A 27,532-nucleotide genomic window follows, 5' to 3' on the forward strand; every position below is an offset into this window, starting at 1 on the left:
GTCAACGGTTCCTTGAACAATAATTGATAGATTCTATATAAAATCGATTACATGGTATTTGTTATCTTTGTACGGCTAAGAGTAATATTACTGTTAAATAATTGTTGACATAACAGTTTATCTACAATCTGACCTGGCAATGAGACTTATTATTCTCTTGAATTTTGATTAATGCACGACCATTGTACAACCTTTTTTTAAACAAATGTCAACATAACATGGTTGGTTTTTCACATGGACTCTAGATAGATGTCCTGATCCTCAAAATAAGTAAACTCCGTTCTAAGTTTACATAGAAGGCATGGGACTCAATGCTTCATTTGATTGCAGTCAACAATTTCTTTGAACAAGAAAATTGATATAAAACCGATTACAAGGTCCTTGTTATGTGGGGAGAAAAATACAACCATAAGAATTCAATGTGATGATGACCAAGACCAAGCCAGGTAGGAAGAAGCAAAGGAAAAAAGATGTTTTTTTTAATGTTGTGTGTATTTTTCAAGAGAGAAGAACGCGGGAAAGCATGGGAGTTGGGAGGTTGGTGTGATGTTGAGTTTAATCAATGAATGAATGAATCTTTTTGTTTTCTGTGTACAGAAAGAAAAACATGGGATGATGGAGTCTATTCTGTGGGACCCACGTCATTTGTTGCATAGGGCTGTAGGCATGGATGATACCTAGTTGGACCACGAGAACCATGGGGATACCTTACGATTGAAGTCTTGTTTATTTATTGTTGTTTGCTGAATAGGTGTGTAGTATTTTGGATCGGCATGAATGCAGGACAGTGGCGTGCTTTTGAAATTGTAATCCCAAGGTATTGAGGAAGAAGCTACAGTATAAAGAAAACATCCCAAGGTCTCGATGCCTCATTTTCTAAAAGTCCATACTGGCCGTATGCCATGTCTGGCAGGTGATGACAAGTATACTGTTATCACAGATTCCAGTGCACACACCCACAAACCGCATCTGTCATTTTAGAGATGACCATGGATATAAAATCAAGGGATCTTGAAGTTCATCGTATGGTTTTATCATTGTGTGTTCAAGTGCATGATAGCACGACTCTAAGAAAAATCGGGAAGTCTTGTTTATTTAACTGTTTCTAAAATTCCATCCATAGACTACCCATCATGAGAGAACAAATTAAATAAGCCAGTTTCTGAGGTGAATAGGAGAATATCTGGATCAGCATGACACTGGCGTGCTTTATAATTGTAATCCCAAGGTATTAACCCTTATTATATTCTAGGAAGGAATGAGTAGGCAATGACTCCAAAATTTCTAACCTAGTGGTCGTCATACGGCTGATCACACCAGTAATATACGCGTGCCTGGAGTACTTTGATACCTCGCATATACTTGTCATCGTAGCTAGTTGCCTAGTTGGTAGACGTCAAGCAGTCAAGCTAGGAATCATATAAGACAGCTAGGGAGGAGTTAAGAGGACTTATAGACTGAACTCCTGAACTCTGTAGACAGTGAGAAGACAGGGAGAGAGCTCCAAGATGGAAATATAAATGTTTCTGTATGGTGCCACCATACTGCCATTTGTATAAGTTTTTGATTCATCCAACTCATGCTGCAGACATTCTGAAAGCGTAGAAAGCTAGATAGGAGTGTATTTGGATCAGCATGAATACAGGCACAGGACAGAGGCGTGCTTTTTGAACATGGATACATTAATATTAAACAAACTCTCTATCCCAAGTTCTTGAACGACTAATTTTACTAAAACCTGATGCCACTCATATACTAATGCTCCCTATGGCCTATGCTTTAATCTCGCATCTCCAACCAGCATAGCACATCGTGGCACTTGGGATCCCAACAAGGTCCAGACCTAACAGCAGTGAGGTTGAAGTTAGATTTTTTTTTAAGGATTATGCGAACTTGTATATTCGTATACAAGTTAAGATCGCCAAAACACCAATTTTTTGTATCGGAAACAAGATTTGCTCTTTCGGATGTAAGAAAAACCAACTTGTAGTAGTAGAATAAGACAAAAAAAAATTCACTAACTCAAATTAATTTCCTAAGATCTTTCCAAAACTCAAAGCAAGTTTTCAAGCATTTTTGCAAGAATTTGAAAGAACTTGAACATGGGCTTGAATCCTTTCTGGGCGGGGCTAAGATCAAATAGATGAGATGACCACGAAATTGTGTGAAAATTAGGCCTGTCAATGGAAATCCGTTAACCGTTAGCCGAATCCGATTACCCGGTTGCCGTTACGTTTAGTTCCATTATATCCGTTATCCGTTATCCGTTACCGATAATGTAGCGGTTAATTTTATCCGACGGTGACGGCAACGAAAGACCTATTTCCGTTAGCCTTAGTTCCGTTAACCGCTAAAGAGGAGCATCCAATTGCGTTGTTAATTTTCTGTAAATTTGGTTCTCCACTTAGTCAGAGCTAGGGGCTAAACGTGTCATAAGCACAGTGTTCTAGATCATAACAGACTGTAGAATGATCCAATGGTCATTATAGAGTCGGTCCAGAACTCAAAATTTTCAGTTTTTCTTGATTCTTGATTTCCCTTCACTTATAAAAACCAGATGAACGAATCAAAAACCCATGCATTCAGTTTTACAGACCCAAAGCAAAAACAATCACTCCATTGAAGAAGAAGAAGAAAACAAAATGTTGCTGTCAATGAATCATCAAACAACACGACCCGAGTTCTTGCATTTCCCTTCTTCTTTCCATGGAAGAAGAATTCAACACAAACCACCTCTTCTTGTTTCTTTTCCTGCAAAAACGTAAGTACTTGATCATCATCTTCTTCTATTCTTCATCTCTGGGTTCTTCTAATCTTCTTCTTTCATGGATTCTTAGTTGGGTTTTGTTAATTTGATACCTACAGGGAATTCAATCTCAGGTTCTTGCATTCTGCTAGTAAATCTGTTCTTGTTTCTCCTGCAACAATGTGAGTTCATTATCATACCGGTTAATACCGGAAAATTAACCGTTAGCCGATAAGTCCGACGTAATGGCAATGGTTTTGGATTTTACAATTCCGTCGGCATTTAACGGATAACGGTTAACCGCTAATTTAAACGGCAACGGTAGCGGCAGAGCCATTATTTGTTACGTTAAGTGCCGTTGACAGGCCTAGTGAAAATTGGAAGCCTGGTTTTAAGGACCCCGTTTCTGGTTATGGGGCAACAAGGTAAGGCGAAATATGCAGCGTTGATGGCGGTATCCGCGGTGGTAGTGGTGGCAAACAATAATCTTTTGGAAGTTTTAGAAAATATACTTAAATTGGCTCTATGAGCTGGTTGGCTGGTGCCTGGCTCCGTTCCTCTAAGAGTTTAGATGGTTGACAATTGTATGCTTTTCCGCTTCTTATTAAGAAGAACTTATATGACAAAATCTAGTGTTAGAATAACAACTCAAAACACAGAACCAAATGGTGCTTAAAACTGACAATATACTTGACAAGCCCGAAAAAAGAAAAACAAACTCACATAGACCGGAACTGGTAAAAATTATGAATCACGGTATATGAATTACTTGCCTGAAATTTTAACCTTCCTCAAAATCACACCGAACTTGCCAACTTACCGATTCATGGTTCTTTCAGATTACCAGCGTAAGATATAGAAGAAACAGAACTAAAGATACAAAGCCAAGGATGAATTGCCAATGGGGAATTTAACACACTACAAGTCTTCATAACGGGACAGCCGAGATGCATATAATCATATGGAGAATAGTTGTACTTGATCATGACTCATCATCAAATATGCAGCGGAAGCCAAAATTTCTGACATAGCAGTGTGTGATTCTCATTCCTCATCGGGTTACGGGGATGCCAAACTGCTGGTACCCATTATACGACATGCCATCTCCACTGCCACTATCTTGTGAGGAGGTGGAACCAAGACGTTGGAGATGATTGTACCCTGAAAACAACCTATGATCGGGTGCCTCACTGTAGGATACACAAGTTGTGTCAGAATACAACGTGGTAGGAGCAACTGGATTGGCGGGTTCTGACTGACGAATTTCAGATTCTAATAGATTTCCCCTTGTTTGTTGGGAAGCCAACTCCGATGTATTCTCAACATTGGGAGGGGAAGAAGCATCAGTTTGCTGCTTTAGAAAACGTCCACCAGATCCTCTCACTCTCTTTACTGCGTGGAGATGCCGAGATTCGTGAAGATATGGCTGCAAATTAGTGAGAGTGTGAGACTCCTCGAAAAAATATTGAGCCACCAGAAACGAAAAATCGGTTTTCAGGGCAATGGAGCCTGGTGAGGTTATGCCAATCCCCATTAACTTCGTGATTAAGATTAGCAATATAATGAAATTCAAAGGGATAGTAAATCACAGTTGTGTATGTCGTTTCTCTCATTTTTGACACTGTCTGTGGGTTTGTTTCTATACACAATCAACCACAATTACGTATGGGATTGTAATGGACATACCTTTCGAGGTTTAACAAGTCTGTTTTGAGCCTCAAGTTTGGCACGGGTCTGTCTGCGTCTGAGGATTGCATGGTATTGTTTAGCATTCACAAAGATGGGTCCTGCTTCCGCAACCTCAACAGGCAGCGGGACTCGTGTAGGATTACCAACCATATCTGGAAGCATCTGCTTAAGTTCAAATAAGAAGTATATCAACAAAAGAAAGTTCAACACTACAGAAAAATAAAAAAAAAAACCATCCCGCTGGGAACTAAGATTTCATTATAATACTACTTACAACAGGCTGTGCTCCATAAGCAGCCACCATTGCACCATAGTAAGGATCAGCATAAGGGTAAGGAAGGTGAGTCTGAGGTCAAGAATGATGAGGAGCGGTCAGCATTACTTTCACACTCTTAAACACGAGACCACGAGGAAAAAAAACCTACCGTAGATTGATTAAAATCGATCTGTGAAGGAGGTAAGCTGAAATAGGGAGTTGCCTGAGTTGCAAAGGATTTAGCTTGAGCTTCCTCTTGTCTTCCATTATTTTCAGCGTGTCCTGCTTAAATCAAAGAACAACAACCACGTCAATATAATGATACCCATACAAGTTGAATTGAGAGATTTGGGATGAGCGTTTCCTCTACCTATAGTTGCCATTTCATGATGAGACTGAATAGTCGACTGACTGGAGGAAGAATCCTGATCTTTCTGTTGGGAACCTAATTGATTTGCATTTTGACAGTGTTGAGGTGGAGTGTCAACATTCAAACTTGTACTCCTGGACATAGAAGATGGTGGAATTTGTGACACAGACGAATTCCACCAAGATCGCGAACAACTATTAACAACGGAAGGGGATGCTGGGTGGCTAGAAAATTGGTGGGAGTCATTCCCTTGAATGTTCTGCATCCGTATTTTCAGTGTGTTTCACCTGTTTTGGTGGCCGCTGAAGAGTCTGCACAAATAAAACATAACAAACACCTAAATAGGCTGTGATAGTATACGTTCTACCAATTACCAGATAATAGTGCAATTTCGAATCAAAACTATGACACTCACCTATATCAATAGGCATAATCCTTAAAACAACCATATTCGATGTACTCAATTATATGACCATGAGACAAGTCCGTCCTAACACGATTGCTAGTTATATTCTCATGTAAAAAGTATTAACAGATCAATTACACAACATCCAAATTCGCACCAAATCTTCCCACAATATAAGACTGCAGTTTTAGATTGGTTATTTAGAATCTGAGTAAAATGTCAACTGGGGCTTAGCAACTCTCTTTTGTGCACCATGGACTTTAAGATCAACACAAACTACAGTGGCTTTCGCAATCCCACCCATATCCACTTAAGCGACTAACAGGAGCTAAAAATTGCATATGGGCATCAATATGGCACTGTCATTCGTGAATTAGACTAAACCTAATTGTCTTCTAATCCTTGATCAAGACATCCACTCAAAAACCAATTAGTAATCAGAATTAATCAGTATGACAAAACCGACGGTTGTACAAAAATCGATAAGAACAACAAATCCAGAAAACCAATAACTAGCTATGAAATTGAACCCTGATAAAACAATCAAACAGATGATACTCATTAGATTGAAACACTCTAGAATCCAACAAAAGATTACCCGCACAAACGAGATTGAATTTGAATTAGCCAATTAGGTCAATCAATATACTAATACACTGCAAAATCCAACAAGAGATAACCCGGACAAACGAGATTAATACACGAAACTAGCGAATAGTAGAGCAATCCCTAGCATCAACAAAACCAACAAAGATTGAATCTTTAATTACAAAACAATCCAATCAGAAAAACTTTCAATAACCCATTATTCCAATTACTAAATTACTTATAGAACAACAAAAACATACCCATATATGGAAACACCAATAGAACAAGAAAACAAAACACCCAAAAAGCAATCCCTGCTTTTATTCCTTACAGAATCATAATCAAACTGCCATAAACAATCAATTCAAGTACACATACAGCTCTGATTTAATGAATGAAACAGTACAAGCTACAAAGAATATTTAGGAGGATAAAAAAAAGTACAGAAAAGCTGAATAAAGAAAGGGAAAGAAGGACTAGTACTTGCACACATACCTTCTGGGAATTGGTAAAGTGAGAGGGGATACAAGGATGATAAGTGATGTTGTTGTTGTTGTTGGGATAGATCTGGGCATGTCTCCCAACTTCCAACCCTCAAACCCAAAAGCCAATAACTATCCCTCTAGTCTCTGTCAAATTGAAAAAGAGGGAGGGACCCAAAATTCCTTATTGTTTTTTTGTTGTTTATTACTTTGACTCACCAATTCAAAATTCAATCTTTTTCTTGCTGGTTGTATGAGTACTAAGTAAGCAATATGTACTCAAAAGATGGATTCATTAACTATCTCAAAATTCACCACCACCACTCTCTCTCTCTCTGCACCCACCAACTTGTGTTTAAAATTTCTTGTTTTCGACTATTTCTCAGGTTTTAGCCGCCCTACCTACCTAATTTTAGTTTTCCTCACAACAGGATCCTGATATGTACCACCTATTAAAGGTTAAGGGCACCCGCAACTGGTCGAAATTCCGGAAAACTTCTCTCACAGACTATCCCTTATCCATTTTGTCCTGCAGTGTTATTTTGTCCTTTAGGAAAAGGGGAAACTTAGTGCCTCGAGATGTGTGCTGTGATATTCCCAAGTCACTGAAGCAGCAATCAAATACAAAGGATATAATAAGTGGTCAACTTAGTCAAAGGTGTAAGGATAAGTTCAGATTAATTACTTTAATTATAATGTGATTAAGAGAAGAATTTCAATGTAGTTTGACCCGTAAAAAATTCAAGGCCTCACCATTCCACCGGCATCAAAATAAAGGAATCAAAATTCACAAAATTGGTTAAAAAGACCAAAATCAATAATTTCTGGGTGAAAAGAATATCTAAATTTTAATACTGTTTAAATGGACAAAAATTTAAAAATAGACAGGATGTAAACAGTTTCAACATATCCATTTTCAAATATTTTTTTTTTATTTTTAATTTACATCAGGATGCATCCAATTTCATTCTTGCTATTTTTTAAGTTTAAGTCAGGATGAATCCAGTTTCATCCTTGTTATTTTTATGGTGTCTATTTCACCCATACTAATTTTTTACTCGTTCATTTGAACCATGTTTTAAAAATATTTGTAAAAATGACTCATTTTCCGATCAAAATTAGCCGTAGTTGTTTGGCTTAATTTTCAACCAAAGAGTGATGTGAATGCCATGCCAGGCCCAGTCTTTGGTATCGTTTGCTCATCCTTGTTATTTTTATGGTGTCTATTTCACCCATACTAATTTTTTACTCGTTCATTTGAACCATGTTTTAAAAATATTTGTAAAAATGACTCATTTTCCGATCAAAATTAGCCGTAGTTGTTTGGCTTAATTTTCAACCAAAGAGTGATGTGAATGCCATGCCAGGCCCAGTCTTTGGTATCGTTTGCCCCACCACCAATAAGATAGAAAGCCAATCACAATTTTCATTTCTATTTTCAATTCAAAAGGAATCGTCAAACCATGACAAAGTCTTGCTTCCCAGATTCCATCCACTTCAGAGAATCATTTGATGTACGTGTGCCGTTGTACTTACTCAGTTTAAGCGTGTTTAGAATCTATAGGTGAAATGTAGACCGATTTGATCAGTTTCTATTCATGTTCCGTTAACCCTTCTTTCTTTCTTTTTTGCCGGATTTTTTTGGTGTTATACTTATATTGCATGTTCTAGTTATTTTATTTTCACTAATTTTTTTCTTAAACCCAACATAACCTTGCATCATTAGAAGCGACTCGGTTAGAATTAGGGACGACACATAAGACAAAATAGGATGAAAATACTTATATGTCCCTTCATAAACGGTAGTTTAGTATTATCTTTTTATCTACAGATTGTGATTATGTTCTTTTCTTCTTTGAGAAATCCAAAATTTCATTGATTTTGAAAATTTTGAATTTTGGGCTACTACCACAATCGGTAGATAAATAACATCACGATAGAAATAAACATCACGAAACTACCGATTGTGCAAATAGAGAAACTCAAAATTCCATTGGTTTTTGAAAATTTTGAATTTGGGGCTACTACCACAATCGGTAGATAATGAGCATCACGAGACTACCGATTGTACAATCGGTAGATAATACACATCCCGAGTCTACCGATTGTGAAAATAGAGAAACTCAAAATTCCATTGGTTTTTGAAAATTTTGAATTTGGGGCTACTAGCACAATCGGTAGGTAATAAACATCACTAGACTACCAATTTTATAATCGGTAGAAAATTAACATCACGAGACTACCGATTGTGCAAATAGATAAATTCAAAATTCCATTGGTTTTTGAAAAATTTGAATTTGGGACTACTACCGTCATCCGTAGAAAATTAACATCTCGAGATTACCATTTTAACCAACGATTATAATTTTCGTAACACAAACCAACATACATTAATATAAACTACCGATTGTAGTATTGTCTACCGATTATGAAGGGCATTTTTATCATATCGAAAAAAAATTAATAAGGGGTGGCTTGATTTTAGGTTTGGGTGACCCTATTTTGTCTTATATGTGACCCCTCGTTCTAACCGAGTCGCCCCTAATGACGCAAGGCAACATAACCTTGAATTTCCATTAATAAAACAGTTCCCTTATTTTATTTTTTATTTTTTTTAAAAGGTGGATTTTATAAAACAAAACTTCAAAATAGGCAGAATTTTAATTTCAAAATGGTCTTTTACTTGTATATCTTTTGTGAGCCAATCACTACGTGTAAGCATCATATGAAGTGATCTCATGATAGTATAACAAGAAGGATGCATCGAGTCATGCCTCAAAAGGTGATTACATCTAAACTGAGACGCCTGCTACACCACATGAGTACTAGAGATAGGCACTAAAGATGACTTACTCACCAAAACAGATTTTTCCCTTTTCAAGGAGTTGCATTGTTCTTGGGATAGTAAGAGAGATGCACAAAGTTTCTGTTTTTCAACATGACAGATGTTCAATTCTGATGAGTGAGTTTTTTTTAAGCGTTCTTCTCTAATTGAGTCTTCCTTAACAGTATCTTCAAGCATACTAATCTTTTCACGCTGAAGAGTAGTTTCTTGAACAAGGTTTTCAATATTTTTAGAAAAAGACTCAACAATATTATAGAGTTCACGTTCTCTATCAAGAGACTTCTCAAGTCCACCAGTGAGCTGAGCATATTTTTCTTCAAGAGATCAAATTTTAGAAGATTGAACATCAATAATCTTAGAAGATTTTTTTAAGGTTCGTGTGAGTTCCATTTCAGATTCTGATATAGTGTCAATTGTCACTTTAGAGGGAATGATACCAGAATCTGATAACATAAGTTTTCTACCTCGGGATTCGGAAGAATATTCTAAGGAGTTATCCTTTGAGGTAAACTCAAGACATTTGGCATAATAAAAAACTTTGGAAGACATTTCTATGTGCGTAAAAGAGAGATACTTCTATCAATAGAAATCAGATTGCTACAAACACAGACTTATAAGGTCTTAGCGTGTTTGCCTGCTATGACACCAATTGAAAAAGCGGTGGTATAACAACCACACCCAATAATTCGTTCCGCAATCTGTATGGACTAAACTCCAATATAATTCCGAAAGTTCTAACTTAAAAGCGAGCTCAACCAAGAAAGATATCAAAGAGATTTATCCTTATTTCTCAACACAATCAGCAAATCGAACAGATAAATATCCGTGAGCCTGATTGATATGAGAAATAACTTGGACGGTACCAAAAACCAATGTCCAAGTGTCAATCAAGTTTTATCCAACGATCAAGGTCGGATTTATCAACTGATTGAACTACGCACAACCTGTGATATTTCAATTATATAAAAAAATATAATGCGGAAAAGAAATAACATAGACACCAAAAACTTTGTTAACGAGGCCAAATGCAGAAAAACCCCGAGACTTAGTCCAGTTTTGAACACCTTAATGTATTAAGCCGCTACAGAAACTAGCCTACTACAAGTTAACTTCGGACTGGAATGTAGTTGAGCCCTAACCAAGTCCCACACCCATTAAGGTACAGTCGCGTTCCTTACGCCTCGAGAACCACGTCAGATTCTACGCACTTGATTCCCTTAGATGTTCTCACCCATAACTAAGAGTTTCTACAACCCAAAGTCGAAGACTTATAAACAAATTTGTCTCCCACAGATAAGTCTATCTGATAGATAAATATGTATCCCACAAAAATACGTATGAAGTTTTGTTCCGTCTTGTGATAAATCAAGGTGAACCGGAACCAATTGATAATACGGTCTTATACTCCGGAAGAGCATCCTAGAAATATCAATCACCTCACAATAACTTAACTTTATGGTGGTATAAGAAGTTACTGTGGAATCACAAGAGTCTGAGACGAAGAACTGTTGTGATTACTTTTTATATTTTACCTATCGAAGATAAATCTCGAGTAAATCATAGAGAAGATAAAAATCAATACGATAGAACAAGTAAGATCAGAATACGCAACTACAAATAAAATAGTTGGATCTGGCTTCACGAATTCCAAATGAAGTCTTCAAGTCGTTAACCTATAATGGTTTTGAAAAAACCTAGGTAAAAGGAGAATTGACTCTAGTTTGCAACTAGGACATATGAAAGTGTCGGGATTAGGTTTTCCAGTTGCTAGAGTTATCCCTTATATAGTCTTTCAAATCAGGGTTGCTTACAATCAAAGCTAAGATATCTTAGTAACGAAGCATTCAATATTTATTTCAATTGATGATCTAACGCACAACCTGTATTATTTCAATTATAAAGATAAAACAATATAATGCGGAAACTGAAATAACACATACACCAGAAATTTTGTTAACGAGGAAACCGCAAATGCAGAAAAACCCCGGGACCTAGTCCAGATTGAACACACACTGTATTAAGCCGCTACAGACACTAGCCTACTCCAAGCTAACTTCAGACTGGACTGTAGTTGAACCCAATCAGTCTCCCACTGATCCAAGGTACAGTTGTACTCCCTACTCCTCTGATCCTAGCAGGATACTGAGCACTTGATTCCCTTATCTGATCTCACCCACAACTAAGAGTTGCTACGACCCAAAATCTCAGGCGTTAACAATAAACAAATTTGTCTCACACAGACAAGTCTATCAAAGGATCAATGTGTCTCCCACAGAAAAACCCTAAAGTTTTTGTTCCGTCTTTTGATAATAATCAAGGTGAACATGAACTAATTGATAATCCAGTCTTATATTCCCGAAGAACAGCCTAGATAAATCAATCACCTCACAACAATCTTAATCGTATGGTAGCGAAACAAGATATTGCGGAATCACAAACAATGAGACGAAGATGTTTGTGTCTACTTTTTATATCTTGCCTATCGAAGATATCAATCTCAAGCCAATCAATATGATTGTACTCGTACGATAGAAGATGCAAGATCAGATCACACAACTACGATAAAAGTAGTATCGGTCTGGATTCACAATCCCAATGAAGTCTTTAAGTCGTTAACCTGGTTTTAGAAGAAGAAAACCAAAGGTTAAAGGAGAAACGACTCTAGCACGCGAACTAGTATCACACGTGAAGTGTGGGGATTAGTTTTGCAGAGTTGCTAGATGTCCCCTTATATAGTCTTTCAAATCAGGGTTTCGCCTTGGTCACAAAGCAAAAAATATCCACTGTTACATGAAAACCTGATTTAGATTCAAGCTAATATTTTTTAATCTTTAGATCGAAAACTTAGCTTGTTGTACACAAATGAAATGCACGCTTCTAGGTTTGTTAACCGTACCCAAACGTGTACATTTTTGGTTCAACAATAGTTAACCAAAAGGTTAGTCGTATGAGCATTTCATACCAACCATATTCTTCTTCACCATAACTAGTTCAAATGACTCAAATGAACTAGTTAGAGAGTTGTTCAATTGCAAGAAAATCTTATGTACTACACAAGACAAAATTGAAGCAAAGATGATTTGATTCACTCGAATCGGTTCATGAACTTTATAGCCACGGTTTGCAAATTGCATTCCTAGTATTTATAATTTTAAGTTCGGAAATCATCTTCAGATATATAACCTCCTTAAGTTCGCACACTAGGTTCGCGGACTTAAGCAACCGGGCAGAGTTTACAAACTCCAGCAGAAAATCTCAGCAAAGACTTTCCGCCGGTTCGCGGACTGGTACTCACGCAACTAGTTTGTCAACTCCAGCAGAATTTCTCGTGATGAGAAGTTCAGAAGTTCGCGGATTGAGTTCGCAGACTTGGAAACAAGCCATTCTTCCGGTTTTTCTTGATCAACAAAGTTCGCAAACTTTGGTCAAGGAATAAGACTTATGCACATATGTGTTTCCACAACAATACGTATGTCCATCATTGGTTACGTAATCTGAACTCTCATTCCAACCATTGAAACATTATTAGAGGACGTTATACAGTTGTTACACCACTTCTCGTCAAAGCAATTTACAAAGTGATTGAAACATATCATAAATTTCGTCACTAGCTAAAGATAAACATGGTCGAAGCGAAACACTTACGAACACATATTTCGAGATATAGATAGGCGAGGTATACTCGGCTCGAAATACCAAATGTGTATAATCTAAGTCTATATATATAGCATACGACTTTTTGTCTCAAGAAGTAGGAGATAGAGTAGATAGACTTTTGAGTGACAGATAAGTTCAAGTCTTCACATACCTTTTTGTCGAGAAGTTCCACCGGTTCCTTGAGTAGTTCTTCTTCTTGTATGATGAATCGCCATGAAGTCCTTGAGCTCAACTACACTTTCTATCCTAGTCCGAGACTTAGCTATAGTAGACTAGAAATCAAGACTTATAGTTTTGATCACTAACATTGACAAACATGCTTGAGATAGCAACGCATGCGAGTTCGACCGAGCAATGCTCTAACAAATGCATTATGTGCATGGTAGTTGTCATTTTATCTACAAATCAGACATCTTATATGTAATTCTTATATCTTTTCAGTTGAAATAGGGAAACATGTGGTTAAATGAAACAATTATGGTTATTTTGAGTTGTTAAAACACTTTTTCTTTCAAGGCAGTTCGTACGAGCAAGCGTGGTCCTAAGCCAGGTTTGTTGGACAACACAATTGATTATAATGGAAATGATGATGAGGAAATTTTAATATCTCAAGAGACTCAAAAGTTTAGTATGTTACAGAAATACTCTGTTTGGGAAGTTATAGATCTTTGATCATGAACATACATCCAAATCCAGAAAAGATGTTGCTTTGAAAGCACAAAAGAACACTAAATTACTTGACAAATGTAAAAGTGTTTGCATCTATGAAGATAATCTTTCAGAGGCTGATTCATCAGATGAAGATCTTGACAAGTCAGTATCTTTGATCAAAAGACAGTTTAGAGACCTTCTTTTGAAGAAAAGTAAACGGTTTTCCAGAGATAAACTTAGGTCATCAGTTAAACCTCATAGTCGTACTCTGATACGGTGTAGAATAAACCTTATTTATTATCTATTGGTTATGCTTTCTTTGTTACTTTTCGTGTGAATTATGTATATTATGTGTGTTTTTGAGTTATTAGGTACTCTGGAGTCGCATGGAAGAAAAGAAGAAGAAATCATCCAAAATTGAAAAAGAAAGGACAAAAAGGTCATTTCACTGCGAGCAATATTGGCAGCCCATCTAAGGATAAGGGGCAACCCACAGAAGTGCTAAAAACACCCAGCAAAAGACTATGAGACATCCAGTCTGGGGTGGATCTTATCCTTGGGGTGTACCAAATCCAACCCACCTCATAACCCTACATGAGAGACGACTTTCCTCTCATTCATCACATTTCCATTTTCCTGAAATTGAGAAAAGAAGAGAAGCAGCAGTTGCTGCTGTTGATGAGACATTGAGACTAGATCGAGAGTTAGACAGAGAAATCGTGAGAAATTGGAAAAGAATGTTCATAGCTCGTAGAGAGGAAGAATCAGCGAGACCTGTTGCTGGAATCGATTTAGATCGAGAAACAGTGAAGAAATTAAGGGGGGTCTGTGGGTTTTCTTGAAATCAACAGATGAGAAGAAATAAGGGTCTGGTGGTGATATGAAGATCTGAAGCTGTTTGGTGTTAATGGATTTTCGGTGGAAGATGAAGTGAAGAACGAGATGGGTTCTGCTGTTGGATTTAAGGTACAAATCGAGAATTTGTAAAGAAATTGGAGGTGTTGGGAGGCGATGGATTTGGATCTAAGATATGAATAAATGGGTTCGAGCAAAGAAGGGAAAGTGCAGGTCTTAATTGCAGTTGAAGGATATGGAATTGGTGGTGATAATCTGTGACTAATAAAAATTGGAAAAGAACATAACTTGAATCATTGTTTTGCAACGAAGAAAGATTCCTTGATCTAATCTCTCTTATTGATTTCAACTTTATCTTTTTAATTTCCTTGGTTATTCTTTTACTTTATAAAATCTAAAACCCCCCTTTTTTGTGACATTATAAGACAACTAGAACCTCTTGTTCCTCGTGGGAACGATCCTTACCATCGCTATATTACTTGTTAACTAGTGAGAAAAGTATTAATTAATTTGTTGTGGTTACGACACGCATCAAATTTTGGCGCCGCTGCCGGGGAGCAGCGGACTATTTTAGTTATTTTTATTTTTCTTTTTGCTTTATTCTTGCTTTGTTGGATTCTATATCGTATCTAACTTAGTTTTTTGAGAATCTTATTTCAGGTACCAGTTTCCCATGTATGGTGGACAAGAGCAACTATATTACAACAATCCATACGGTTTTCAACCTCAACATTATGGCAACTTCCAACCATCCTTAGGATATATACTTTATGGATATTCTTATACATATCAACAACCTTATGACGGGTATGTAAGTGAACAATCACTAGGAGGGGAGGATAGTTATGCTTCTAAATCTATGCGTGATCTCCTTGGTGGAAGGCAACCTTGTTTGAGGGAACTTGATGAAGGCCTAGCATTGCATGAACCAATTCTTGAATCTAAAAGAGCTTTAAGAATGGAGCGTGAAAAACGTTATTATATGGGTTACGATGATGATTTTGAACCTTATGAAAATTATTGTAACAAGGATAAAGTTATTCCAACTCCGGATCATAATAACGATCCTTCACCTATTCAAAAAGAGGATATTGGGTGTGACTTACCTATTGTTATAAACGGTGTAACACTCTCACAAGAAGATTTTGAGATTTACACCGAAGAAGATTTTATGAGAGAGGAATGGCCCGATTCCGATGATGAAAATGTTAAAGAGATGATGCTCGAGAACGAAACCGAATTGAATGATATTGTGGAAGACCCAATTGAACTTTCCAAATATTTTAATGATGCCAAGACTTTGGTTAAGGAAGAAAACGACAAAGAATGGTTGCAAGGTTTGATAGAGGACCATGATATACAAGAGGTAAGTAATTCACTTGAATTTTTTAAGGATGAAGAGAATTCTGTAATACAAGAGATTTTGCAAGGTTTGTCTAAATTTTTGCATATTGATTCTTCTCCTTTACCTCTTATTGGTTTGAATGTATGTGCTTCAAAAGTATTTTTGGATGATTTTGTTTCTAGATATCCACCATTGGAAACACTTGATGCTAACACTATGCAGGTTTGCAAAGAGAAATACATGGAAGTTCCCAAATTCTATGTTCTTTATACACTTCCGAGTGTGGACAAGAATAAGTGTGGAGGAAATTTCTACCGGACGATAATTTCACTATTGTTTTCGTGTGCTAATATTTGTATGAAGCTAGTGTTTGCAAAACAGGTACTATGGGTGGATCCCCAAATTTTCCGGCTGTTAGTATATGGGGAGTAAATCTTACAAGTGGCAAGTCGGGCCGTCGACTTTAAAACAAGTGCTTAATGGGAGGCAACCCACATGTTTTGTATTTCTTATCCTTTTACTTTCTATTTTCTTTTGGTTTTGTTTATTTATTTTTTTCTTGTTCCATATCATACTAGGATTTCCCACCTTGACTTTACTTGGACGATTCAATTACATTGAGGACAATGTAAGGTTTAAGTGTGGGGGAGTGGTTAAGCATATTTAAATTTTTTTTGCATAAAACCTCCAACTTTTAGAGATTTTAGAGTCACTAGCATATTTCTAGGTATGTTTACATAGAGAACTCTGACCGACATAACTGAACTTGGAAGTGTTAGGGAACTACGATCGGATTTCTTGCTTGTTAGACTGTTAAATAATGGATTTAATCATGCCGGTGATGCAGATTAGGAGCAGGGAGACATGCATTATTAGAGTTGCTGATCAATCATTAGTGGAGACTACCATATTTATATCATGCGAGGCACCGACCAGAAATTCTTTATAAATAACTAAAGATCTTTCTTTTGAGTGTGTGTCACCGTACGTTAATTCCGGGTAGAATGGTGAGCTACCCAACCTACCACCAATAGAAGCACTATTCTTTGATCTCTTGAGTGCTAATTTTGTCAATCATGAGGGTGACATCTATATATGAAAGCCTCCTTCTTGTAGTTCTATTTGCAGTTAGCACCATTCTCTCTCTCGACAACAACGGATCCATAGAAACATCATCATTAACAAGTGAGCGACATCAAAATCTACAAGGAAAGTTGAAAAAGTTCAACGTTTATAAGCAACGGAACAACAAAAGAGAAAATTTCATATCCAAGTAAAGAAACTAGACAATGAGCGGAATTATATATACATGTTGATGACTTATTTACAAGAGCAAAGAAAAGCAAAAGGTGAGAATTATTGAAGTTTATGATTTCGAGACGATACAAGTTGTGAGGAATCAAGCGGTAAAGTACTTTTCCCACGGCCATGGTTTGTTTTTATTTTCACATTGTTTTGTATTTATTTCTATTGTCTCTAAAAAAAAGTAAATTAAAAAAAAAATGAAAAAATGAAAAGAAAAAAAAAATGAAAAAAAAATGATGGCAAGAGAAATTTTTGTTTTTATATTTTATTTAATAATCCATGGGGAAGAAAAATCTATAAAGAAGTTTCAAGCGACAAGGATTTAAGGTAAAGAGTTACAAATTGTCAAGGAATTACGAAGTTCGAGATTTTATCATCAATGGTTGAAACCAAAGACGAAAACCAAGAAGATAAAAACAAGGAGCGCAAGACGTTTCTATTGGATGCTGTGAGAGTGGTGATATCATCATTGCAATCGGATGTGAAGGTGAGTAAGTAATCTCATCCTTGATAATAGTGGTTGATTTCCTTTCTTAGAGATCGTCATAAAAATGGTTTTTCAAAATGTTAAAAGATGTGGGTTTTTAAAATATTTCGGAAGTTATCCTTCCCACCATTCAACGTGTTGCAGGATTTGTTTCTTAATTTCTACCTGCACACATGGGAGACCCATAAAAGTACGTCTTTTGAGTGCAATTTCATAAAACCCTTTTTGGTGAGGCAGAAGTCGAGGCGAAATGCTTATTGATCGCTCTCAAACATGCGTTCTCTTATTATGGTGTGGTTATTTCTCACACAACATTTAAGAATGAGAACATGTTCTTTGGTATTTCTAACTTCTTATTACTAGCATGCAGAAACTTTATGTCCTCATAACTCTTTGGATGCTTGCGGCGCTGGAAAGCTTTGAAGTTGTATGTTTTAGTTTAATTTGCTCGAGGACTGGCAAAGTCTAAGTGTGAGGGAATTTGATAGGGTGTAGAATACACCTTATTTACTATCTATTGGTTATGCTTTCTTTGTTACTTTTCGTGTGAATTATGTATATTACGTGTGTTTTTGAGTTATTAGGTACTCTGGAGTCACATGGAAGAAAAGAAAAAGAAATCATCCAAAGTTGAAAAAGAAAGGACAAGAAGGTCATTTCACTGCGAGAAATATTGTCAGCCCATCTAAGGATAAGGGCAACCCACAGAAGTGCTAAAAACACCCAGCAAAAGACTATGAGACATGCAGTCTGGGGTGGATCTTATCCCTGGGGTGTACCAAATCCAACCCACCTCATAACCCTACATGAGAGACGACTTTTCTCTCATTCATCACATTTCCATTTTCCTGAAATTGAGAAAATAAGAGAAGCAGCAGCTGCTGCTGTTGATGAGACATTGAGACTAGATCGAGAGTTAGACAGAGAAATCGTGAGAAATTGGAAAGGAATGTTCATAGCTCGTAGAGAGGAAGAATCAGCGATACCTGTTGCTGGAATTGGTTTAGATCGAGGAACAGTGAAGAAATTATGGGGGATCTGTGGGTTTTCTTTAAATCAACAGATGAGAAGAAATAAGGGTCTGGTGGTGTTATGAAGATCTGAAGTTGTTTGGTGTTAATGGGTTTTCAATGGAAGATGAAGTGAAGAACGAGACGGGTTCTGTTGTTGGATTGAAGGTTCAAATCGAGAATTTGTAAAGAAATTGGAGGTGTTGGGAGGCGATGGATTTGGATCTGAGATATGAATAAATGGGTTCGATTGAAGAAGGGAAACTGCAGGTCTTAATTGCAGTTGAAGGAGATGGAATTGGTGGTGATAATCTGCGACTAATAAAACATGGAAAAGAACATAACTTGAATCATTGTTTTGCAACGAAGAAGGATTCCTTGATCTAATCGCTCTTATTGATTTCAACTTTATCTTTTTAATTCCTTTGTTTATTCTTTTACTTTATAAAATCTAAAACCTCCATTTTTTGTGACATTATAAGATAACTAAAACCTCTTGCTCCTCATGGGAACGATCCTTACTATCGCTATATTACTTGTTAATTAGTGAGAAAAATATTAATTAATTTGTTGTGGTTACACACACATCATACTCCTTCTAAAAACAGGGATGCTGACGAAACTGATGACGAGGATATGCCTCAGTGCTTTAAGTGTAAAGGATTTGTTCATTTTGCAAATGACTGTCCGAATCGCAGAAAATACATTGGGAACAAAGGTCTTGCTGCAACTCTTGGTGAAATGTCCTATCAGTATGATTCTAATGAAGACGAAAAGTCAAGTGTTGCACTTCTTTGTGAAAATATTGATTTTGATGATTGTATCCATACATATATCAATCTTGATATTCTTTCAGAAGAAACCTCAACCGGCCTGGAAGAATAAATTGACCTTTCTGTTGGAAACTCTCTGTCTGATTTTTCAACGTTCCATTATGTATCTAGCTGCTCACACATCCTTGGCGTCTGAACCATCCTCCATGTTGACATGCTCTTATTTCTCTCTCAAAGGTCATGAATTCTCAAAGTGTTTCAAGTACAAACATTAGATAAGATATGTCAACAAACTTCAACGAAGAGCAAACCGAATAGCCAACAAGCTCAAACTTGTTCAGAAATCCCTCGAGGTATGGAAAATCATCTCATCTTCGAAGAAGTTAGTTTCCAAGGAAAAGACTAGACCACTAGAGAAAAGAGTACGGTCTAAAATGTCTGTGAAACAGTGTTCTATGAATTCCTTTCAAAAAGGTTATGGTTATGGCGGACAGATTATTGTTCACCACAGCACAACTTGATTGTGTTGTTTGGTGCATCTTGTCTCACATGCCTGATCAAAACAGACAAGGTTGTGCACACCTCATGCTTTAGGAAAAGAGAATTGTTTTAAGTAGTTTTGTTTCTCTCTTCTTAGTTTTTTTTTTTTTTTTGCAAGATTGGAATTCGCTCATCTTTTCATATCTAATTGATATTGAAAGGGACTTCCCTGTTAATCAATAAAAGAGGGTTATTCTCGACAATTCTACCCTCTTTAGGGTTGTGAGCTGTGCATGCACGAACCAGTGTGTTTAAAGGTTCCGTAAACCTACATTCCTTTTTCCTTCTTTTGAAAATCTTTTTATCTTAAGACTGCTTGTTGAGTTTAAATTGTGATTTCCTCTCACAATCTCGTACGCATATGGATATTTCAAGCATCATGTCTTCTGACGGAAAATATGTTAATATGATTGTTAAGCCATCAATCATGAAGGAAAAAAGATAAATCTCCATTACTTCCAACTTTGAAAAGAAAAAGAAGGAATGTGAGGAAACCAAGAGTTGTTCCTTCGAATTCTCAGAAGTTTGCTGGTGTTCTTGAAGAGTTGAAGGAAACAAGGAGGGAGATTCAGCAAATAAAGGCTATTGTTTTGAGAACTCTTGAAATTCAGAAGGCACTGGTTCGACATCATCATCCAACAAAGTTTGTTGGAATTGAATCCTTTCTTCATGAACCTTATGTTCCCATGGCTGTTGACGACAAGGAGTTCGGGGACGATAAATAATTTTTCAGAGGTCTCAATGTCTAGGAAACTTCTTATAGGAATTTTTACTTGTGTTTTAAGAAGGATAACTAGGGTTTGGAATAGCAATTATTGTGAGTACACATAGCTATTGCCAACGTTTTCATCTTGCAATGTTTTTAGATTTATTTATTTAAATTCTAAGTTATTTGGAAGATGATTTTTGCAGTATTATTCTTTATGGTTTTATATATTGTAAATTGTTATGGGATATGTTGTTTACGTCCGTCAACCTTGACTGTCCCATATGTGCTCAAAAGTTATCTCTATTATATGTCAGTATGAAAGTATTGATAAAAGATAGAATGAACTTTTGACAATAAAAGTTAAGCCTATTATTGTTTTTTGAAAATATTGATGGAAGATAGGATGAACTTTTGTTTAGAAAGATTAAGTCTATTATATGTCATTGTGCAAATAGTGATGAAAAATAGAATGAATCTTTTGGTTGTCAGACCCTCCCTTTTTCACCAATAACTCAAAAAAGAAAAGTTAGTAATCGAGGAAGTGATATTGTGGGAAATGAATAACCAACATCGGACAGTGAAAAAAAAAAGAAAATACATCGGACAGTAAACTCGAACATAAGAAGGAAGTGATTCTTGGTCAGGATTCTATTAGGTTGAAGAAGGAAGATAAGTTGCAAAAAACGACGCGATGAAATAGCACAAATACTTGGAATTTCTTAAATAGTAGTAACATCTCTTTTGGACCTGGTGATCTCGACCGAAAATGAGAATGATATGGAATTGACATTAGGAATAGATTCAACGAGAGAATTAGGTCTACATTCTTTTATCAATTGCCTATTTTTTCTGTTTCTTGCTTCAAATTTTGAATCCCTACAAATTCACTAGCATCAAAACATATTTTTTCACCACTGAAAATCTAGGCCCGTGCACGGGCGCAAAAACTAGTTTGAATAAAACTGATGTAAAAACAGACATCCTAGCGACCTCGTACAAAGGCGTGCTCAATGATGGAATGCATGTCTTATTCTTGAAGCTTTTGAGTTGTCACGTATGTTAAGAACACAAGGTGGATCACACGACTTGGGAAGGCCTAAAATAATTATTCTCTTATCCTACAAATTCCATATGGTGTTTCTTGAAAAATCTTGAATAAAGCGTAATGCAGGAATCTCCACCAGCCTGGAAAGAAGGAATTGGTTATTTTGAACTATTGTACCATTCCAAAGATTTTTGGATATCGATTTGGTACATTTGTCTCCCAATTTTCATTCTACCACCGCTATTGTCGTGGAAGCCAACTATTACTTTTACGTGTCTTTATGTGCGGGAGGATGCAGAATGGACCTGCTTCAAATTCAGTTGGCTGCAGAATGATTCCAAGTCTCCGTAGCTTCAGGCCAGAACATAACATGCTCACCAAATTGGATCTTGGTGAAAGGTTTATCTCAAGATGGGAGAAAGATATGGTCTTTTTTTTTATCTCGCATATTCCTGCTGCTGTAACTTGGCGCTTGCGGGAATAACGAAACTAGCGCACTTTCGAAGAGAAGCACGCGTTTAAGACTGACGAAGCTCTGAAGCAAAATCTTTAGTGCTTTTGTGGACTAGGGCTGCGGGGATATCGCCTCACATTAATTTATCGTGCTCTGTACTTAACTGAGACAATTTTTTTCTTGAGTGGCCAGCTTATATTCTTTCAATTGTCTAACTCTGACTTGCGAAAAAATATAGTGAGCAATGAGTTTTAGACAATTAACCCTTTTATGTGATGGTGTTGGTCCACTAAAAGGTGAAAAATGATTCGGAAGTTTTTGTTTTATTGGAATTGTATGATATGTTCGTTCTCCAAATCTGACTCGAAATGAAAAAACCATGACAAAATTTAAGTTTGGACGAATTCAATAGTTTGGCAATCCATTATAATCTAACTTAACTCATTTTTCTTCCTGCTGCAACATTATTACAGGAAACCCTTCAATCCGCCATTGTTACTTAGTTTAAAGTAATCCTATTTGTGTCGGGGTCGGGATTTTTTATTTTCTTTCTTTATACCTAACTACTCAGGCTTGTAGCTCGTAGCCTTCCTCTGCCTACCTACTATTATTATAAAAGAGGTTGAGAATAGTGGAGTTCAGAGACATATCCCAACATTAATGTTTTATTGCGCAATAGAAAAAAAAACATTAACAAACACGATCAGAAAACTAAACAGTTAAAATGAACATAAAGATGTATCAAATCTGGAAATAAGCTACGCAAAGCTCCGGCAACGAACCAATACAACCAAGTAAGATTTGTTCTAATTAACTTAAATGTTATCATCATGGTCACTTTAGAAGCAGCAGGCACATGCCATTTCTTGGCCAGGCTTATCGTCATCAACGGCGCACTTGCCACTTTTCCGTTCTTTGGTTCTAGCTCTACTTCCTAGTCGAGAGCATAAGATCTCACATGCTTCTGGAGAATAGCAGCTTCCAACGATCGCAGGTTTCACTGTACCGAGGATTACCTCTCCACACAATGCAGCAGTGGGAGTATAAAGGTTGCACTCAAAATCTACTTCTGCGAGTACATAGAACAATTTATTAAAGTACAGCACCTATACATAACATAAGAAGCTGAGGTGAACGTGCAAGCGCAGCCACCAAGTTTTACTTCTGCATATGTTTACATAATGTGAGTGTAATTACTTACCTGCAGTGCACATGAGGGTATTCGATGCAAAAAGAGTGCAAATAAATACACATGCAATTATCAAACTTCTGGTTTCCGCCATGACTAACTTTGGAACCGGAAACACAGTATTTTGTTGATCAAATCGATCAAAGCCATATTTATAGATTGGAATAGAGGATGTATTTTAAATACAATTGAACTTATTTAAATAAAAAAATAAAAAAAAGCATAAATATCTAACTCCTTTAAAAATCCCAAGTCATATGAGGCCCCACGTTGCATGGTGATGGAAACTTCCCTTACATTAAAAGTGAACATCACCCACCCCACCAAATTGCTCTAAAATTCTCTCTCTCTCCTCACCAAAATTGAGAAAAACTCTCTCTCTTTGCTCCCTTTTTTTCTCCCTAAGAGCGTCCACAATGGACGACTAAAACCCAAATATTTGGTCCAGTGGATAGACGTAGTGAGACGGACCATCGATCAAAATTTGATCAAAGACTAAAATCCAGACCAAATTTGGTCGGCGATCAAGACCAAACCCAAATATAGTCGGGCGTTTATATAATCCACGCCCCACCACCAGGCGGACGTATAGTCCACGCCCCACCCCAGGCGGACGTATAGTGAACGCCTGTTTTTTTTTCTTTTGTGTGGGGCGTGGTTTATACCTCCGCCCCACTCTTTAAAATTTTCAAATTGGCATGGGGCGGGCTTAATACCTCCGCCCCATTTTTCTTATTTTTTTTTTATTTTTTTTTCTTTTTGAATCTCTGCACCGGGCGAACGTATAGTCCCCGTCCCACACCAGGCGTTGGTATAGTCCACGCCCCACACCAGGCGAACGTATAATGTACGTCTGACCAAATTTAGTCTTTCCACCATAGCGTCACACGCCAGACTAAACCCAAAATTTGGTCTTTTTTTCCCTCTTTGGTCTTTGGTTATACTCGCACCACTGCAGTTGCTCTAAGTTAACAAATTTATAGAAAATAATTAAAAAAAATGGCAACAAATATTAATGGAAAAAATAAATAAATTTAAAACCAAATCGTTAATGGTGGCACAAACATTAAAAGAAAAGAAAAAATAACCTGCCGCAAACTTTCATAACCCTAAACAATATTCTTTCCCCATTTTTATTCCTCTCCACCAGCCGTGTTGTATGCAGAGAAAGGTTTGTTCTTCAACATTTTCAATTCTTTTTTTGGTTTCCTTCTCTCACTTTATACAATTTGATAGAACAATAACCATAAGCTTATGGGGGCAGGTTTCTTCTTCCACGTATATTCCTTCTTCCCCGTAATGTTTTTATTTTCTCTCCAATCTCTCATACCCCTGCATCCTTAATCTGATTCACGGAATTAATAATGCTTGCAGATTTATTCCCTTTTTGTTCTAAATTAATGTAATTGCTGACATTCCGGTGTCACGGAATCTGTTGCAATCTGTAGGGCTGCTGGGATCATTACAGGATACAACATAACCACCGCAAAGCCAATTGCAAAGCCAATATTTAGGGAGAGTCTAGAGTTAATTTGGATGAATTAGGAAAACCTATTCAGGTATTTACTCTCTTCTGGATGTTGGTGGTTCGATATGGACTTACTACATAATATCCACATAATAGCCTCTCACATTTGGTGAAGTTGTTGTGTTATTGGCAATGGTATTAATGACGCTCCAGTGCTTACATAATGATGGAGGACATGGTACTGCCTTACATAATGTTGTGGCTCGAGGTATGCTTAGTTAGTATTTCTACACTCTTCATGCAGTTTTAGGTAATATTCCTTGCTCACATAATTTTTGCCCAACAGAAACTACATGTTGTTATACCCATAAATCGTATCCAAAATTTCGACCTACTAATCTATCGTAGCGCTTTCTTTAAATGGAACACTGAGATACAAAGTCTGGAAAGCCATTCCAAGACAAAAGTTTATACTGCATGTGCATGATAGTATACTGACAGCTAAGATATAGAGATTGCAATTTACTGGGCATGGAAATTACATTTTTGTTTTATCCGCTCCACATTAATCTTTCCTAATTGTGTAAAAGAAGTTTTCAGTGTGATTCCAGTATCCCATATCAGTGTAATTCCAGTATCCCATATCTGTAATTTGTTGTTAAATACAGGAAGAAGTTCTCCTGCTAATTTCTCCATTGATCAATGACAGGTTCAGGATTTCGAGCGGAATATGTTGAACCTATCTTCCATAAAAAATGGAGAAGTTCAGCCAATGCGAGCTAAAATGATGAGCAGAGCATGTTGTTCTAAAATGTGAATGATGATGTACTTCTTTAACCGTCCTAAACGCGATGTAGGATAAGATCTTAAGAATGATATGTAGTTTAATCATCTTAAACACATATTGTGGATATACACCTCCATATCCAACGGATTGGTGTAGATATATACATGGATCTACATGTACTCTACTCGATGCCGTATCAATTTGTACATGTTTAGATTAGCTTCTTCAATGGAGCTTCTTCAACGGAGTTGGAATGATGAGCAGCCTCAAGGCTAATGCAAAAGCTGAATTCAGTCACATTTGGGTTGTATATTTGGACTATATGACTGACCAATTTAGTGATATTTAGACTTGAAATACTTTTATTTTTTTGATTATATAAGTTGTATATGCATACAAAAGCAAAACAAAAATAAAAAACAAAACAAAAGCAATATGATATGACATGGACATGGTTTAATGGTTTCTTTTCACCACAATAAAAGTTGGGTTGGCCTGAATCAGAAAAAAAAAAAAAAAGGACACATAATATTTTCCAACACCTAAAGCTATTGATGTCTTTCGTTAATCAAGGATTGTGAATTGTGTGTGATCACGCAGAAAGTACTTAGGTACATTGTAGCTTACTTGGAAGTTATCACATGTGGGTCTTACAACCTTACGCAAGCTGAGGAATTCATTACATAGAAGACAGGAGCAAAATCTCAATAAAGACATGGAGACTCAAATCCACAATCAAATTCTGATAATCCTGAGAAACATGCGAATATCCCAGTCTGTGGAAAAACTAAAATAAAATTATTTGTGGGAGAACTCTATTCGGCACAGTTAGATTTATATCGTGGTGAAAATTAAAGATGAACAACAGGACCCAGGGAAATTATTAGAATTCCTCATATTAAAATGCATGGGCACAAATTAAAAATGCATCGCGGCGAGGCGAAGACGAAGCTGGGCCACACCTAATAGACGACAGGGCGGGGAAAGCCTCGCGACACCGAATAAAAAAATGCATGACAGGGTGAGGCGAAGCCACATCACATCAAATAAAAAAGACAGCGATGGGGTGGTGCGAAGCCGTGCAACACTAAATAAAAAATGCATCGGGACGGGGTGAGGCGAAGCCGAAACCGAGCCACAACTAATCAAAAATGTACCGCGACGGGGGAAGCCCCACAACACCTAATAAAAAATGCACGTCGGGGCGAGGCGGAACCACATCATTCTAAATAGAAAATATGATTAAAAGGAAAAGAAATGCCCGATAAAATCGGGTGGGGCGGGGCGGGGCGAGACGGAGCCGTGCTTTACCAAATCAAAAATACGGTTAAAAAGAAAAAAAAAACCGGTGCGAAGCAATTTTGCGGAGCCGTCCGGGCGTAGCACGGGCACAAAATCTAGTTTTTATATATATAAATCTAAAAATACAGCTAATTTAAAGACACATTAAACCAGAATAACATGTACCTAAAGTTCACAACACCTAACATAAAGACAGTGCTCAAGTGATGGAATGTATTATATACTGATGAATCTTTTGTGGCTTGTCACGTATGTTAAGAAGAGAAGGTGGATCAGACGACTTTGGAAGGCCGAAATGATAATTTATTTCCCTTTTCTCCAATTTCTTTGGGTGTTTCTTGGAGAATTCCTTGATAAAGAGGTTTGCAAAACAATATATGTGATGTTTGTGGAAACAGCGCTCAATGGGGGAATCTCCACCAGCCAGGAAACAACTCAGGAGGGATTGTTTATTCTGAACTAAGCTACCATTCCAATTATTCATAAATTAGGAAAAGCCTATAATTGTAAAATTCAGCAGCTTCAGGGAAAAGTAGAAGGGTCACCAAATTGGATCTTCAACCGTTCCAATTT

At 36.9% G+C, this 27,532-nt stretch overlaps 1 protein-coding gene and 1 long non-coding RNA gene across 4 annotated transcripts; one reads left to right on the forward strand and one right to left on the reverse strand.

Annotated features, from left to right (window-relative positions):
- Positions 1-3,481: 3,481 nt before the first annotated feature.
- Positions 3,482-6,867, reverse strand: LOC113292850 (nuclear transcription factor Y subunit A-7-like). 3 transcript variants are annotated; one of them, XM_026541686.1, is made up of 6 exons: positions 6,551-6,867; positions 5,062-5,372; positions 4,861-4,973; positions 4,710-4,781; positions 4,433-4,597; positions 3,482-4,172 (listed from the first exon to the last, which is right to left on the reverse strand). In XM_026541686.1, exons 2-6 carry the CDS (start codon positions 5,324-5,326, stop codon positions 3,798-3,800), a joined length of 990 nt encoding a protein of 329 aa, XP_026397471.1. In that variant the 5' UTR covers positions 5,327-5,372; positions 6,551-6,867; the 3' UTR covers positions 3,482-3,797. The 3 variants fall into 3 exon arrangements, with proteins under 3 accessions (XP_026397471.1, XP_026397469.1, XP_026397470.1); XM_026541684.1 differs by having other exon boundaries at positions 4,861-4,976; XM_026541685.1 differs by lacking the exon at positions 6,551-6,867 and adding an exon at positions 5,477-5,538 and having other exon boundaries at positions 4,861-4,976.
- Positions 6,868-24,414: 17,547 nt separating this feature from the next.
- LOC113293211 lies at positions 24,415-26,101 on the forward strand. The gene is made up of 3 exons (XR_003332123.1): positions 24,415-24,573; positions 24,851-25,138; positions 25,580-26,101. It is a non-coding gene; the product is annotated as an uncharacterized LOC113293211 (long non-coding RNA).
- The last annotated feature ends 1,431 nt before the right edge of the window (positions 26,102-27,532 follow it).

This window comes from Papaver somniferum, chromosome 7, assembly GCF_003573695.1.
Source record: "Papaver somniferum cultivar HN1 chromosome 7, ASM357369v1, whole genome shotgun sequence".
NCBI classification, from domain to species: domain Eukaryota; kingdom Viridiplantae; phylum Streptophyta; class Magnoliopsida; order Ranunculales; family Papaveraceae; genus Papaver; species Papaver somniferum.

Bases quoted from the DNA above. Each gene is read 5' to 3' on its own strand.
- LOC113292850 (XM_026541684.1), bottom strand. From the start codon at position 5,326: ATGCAGAACATTCAAGGGAATGACTCCCACCAATTTTCTAGCCACCCA. The intron at 4,782-4,860 runs GTAGGTTTTTTT...TCTTGACCTCAG, and splicing joins TCGATTTTAATCAATCTACG to ACTCACCTTCCTTACCCTTA. The intron at 4,173-4,432 runs GTATGTCCATTA...ACTAATTTGCAG, and splicing joins GACTTGTTAAACCTCGAAAG to CCATATCTTCACGAATCTCG.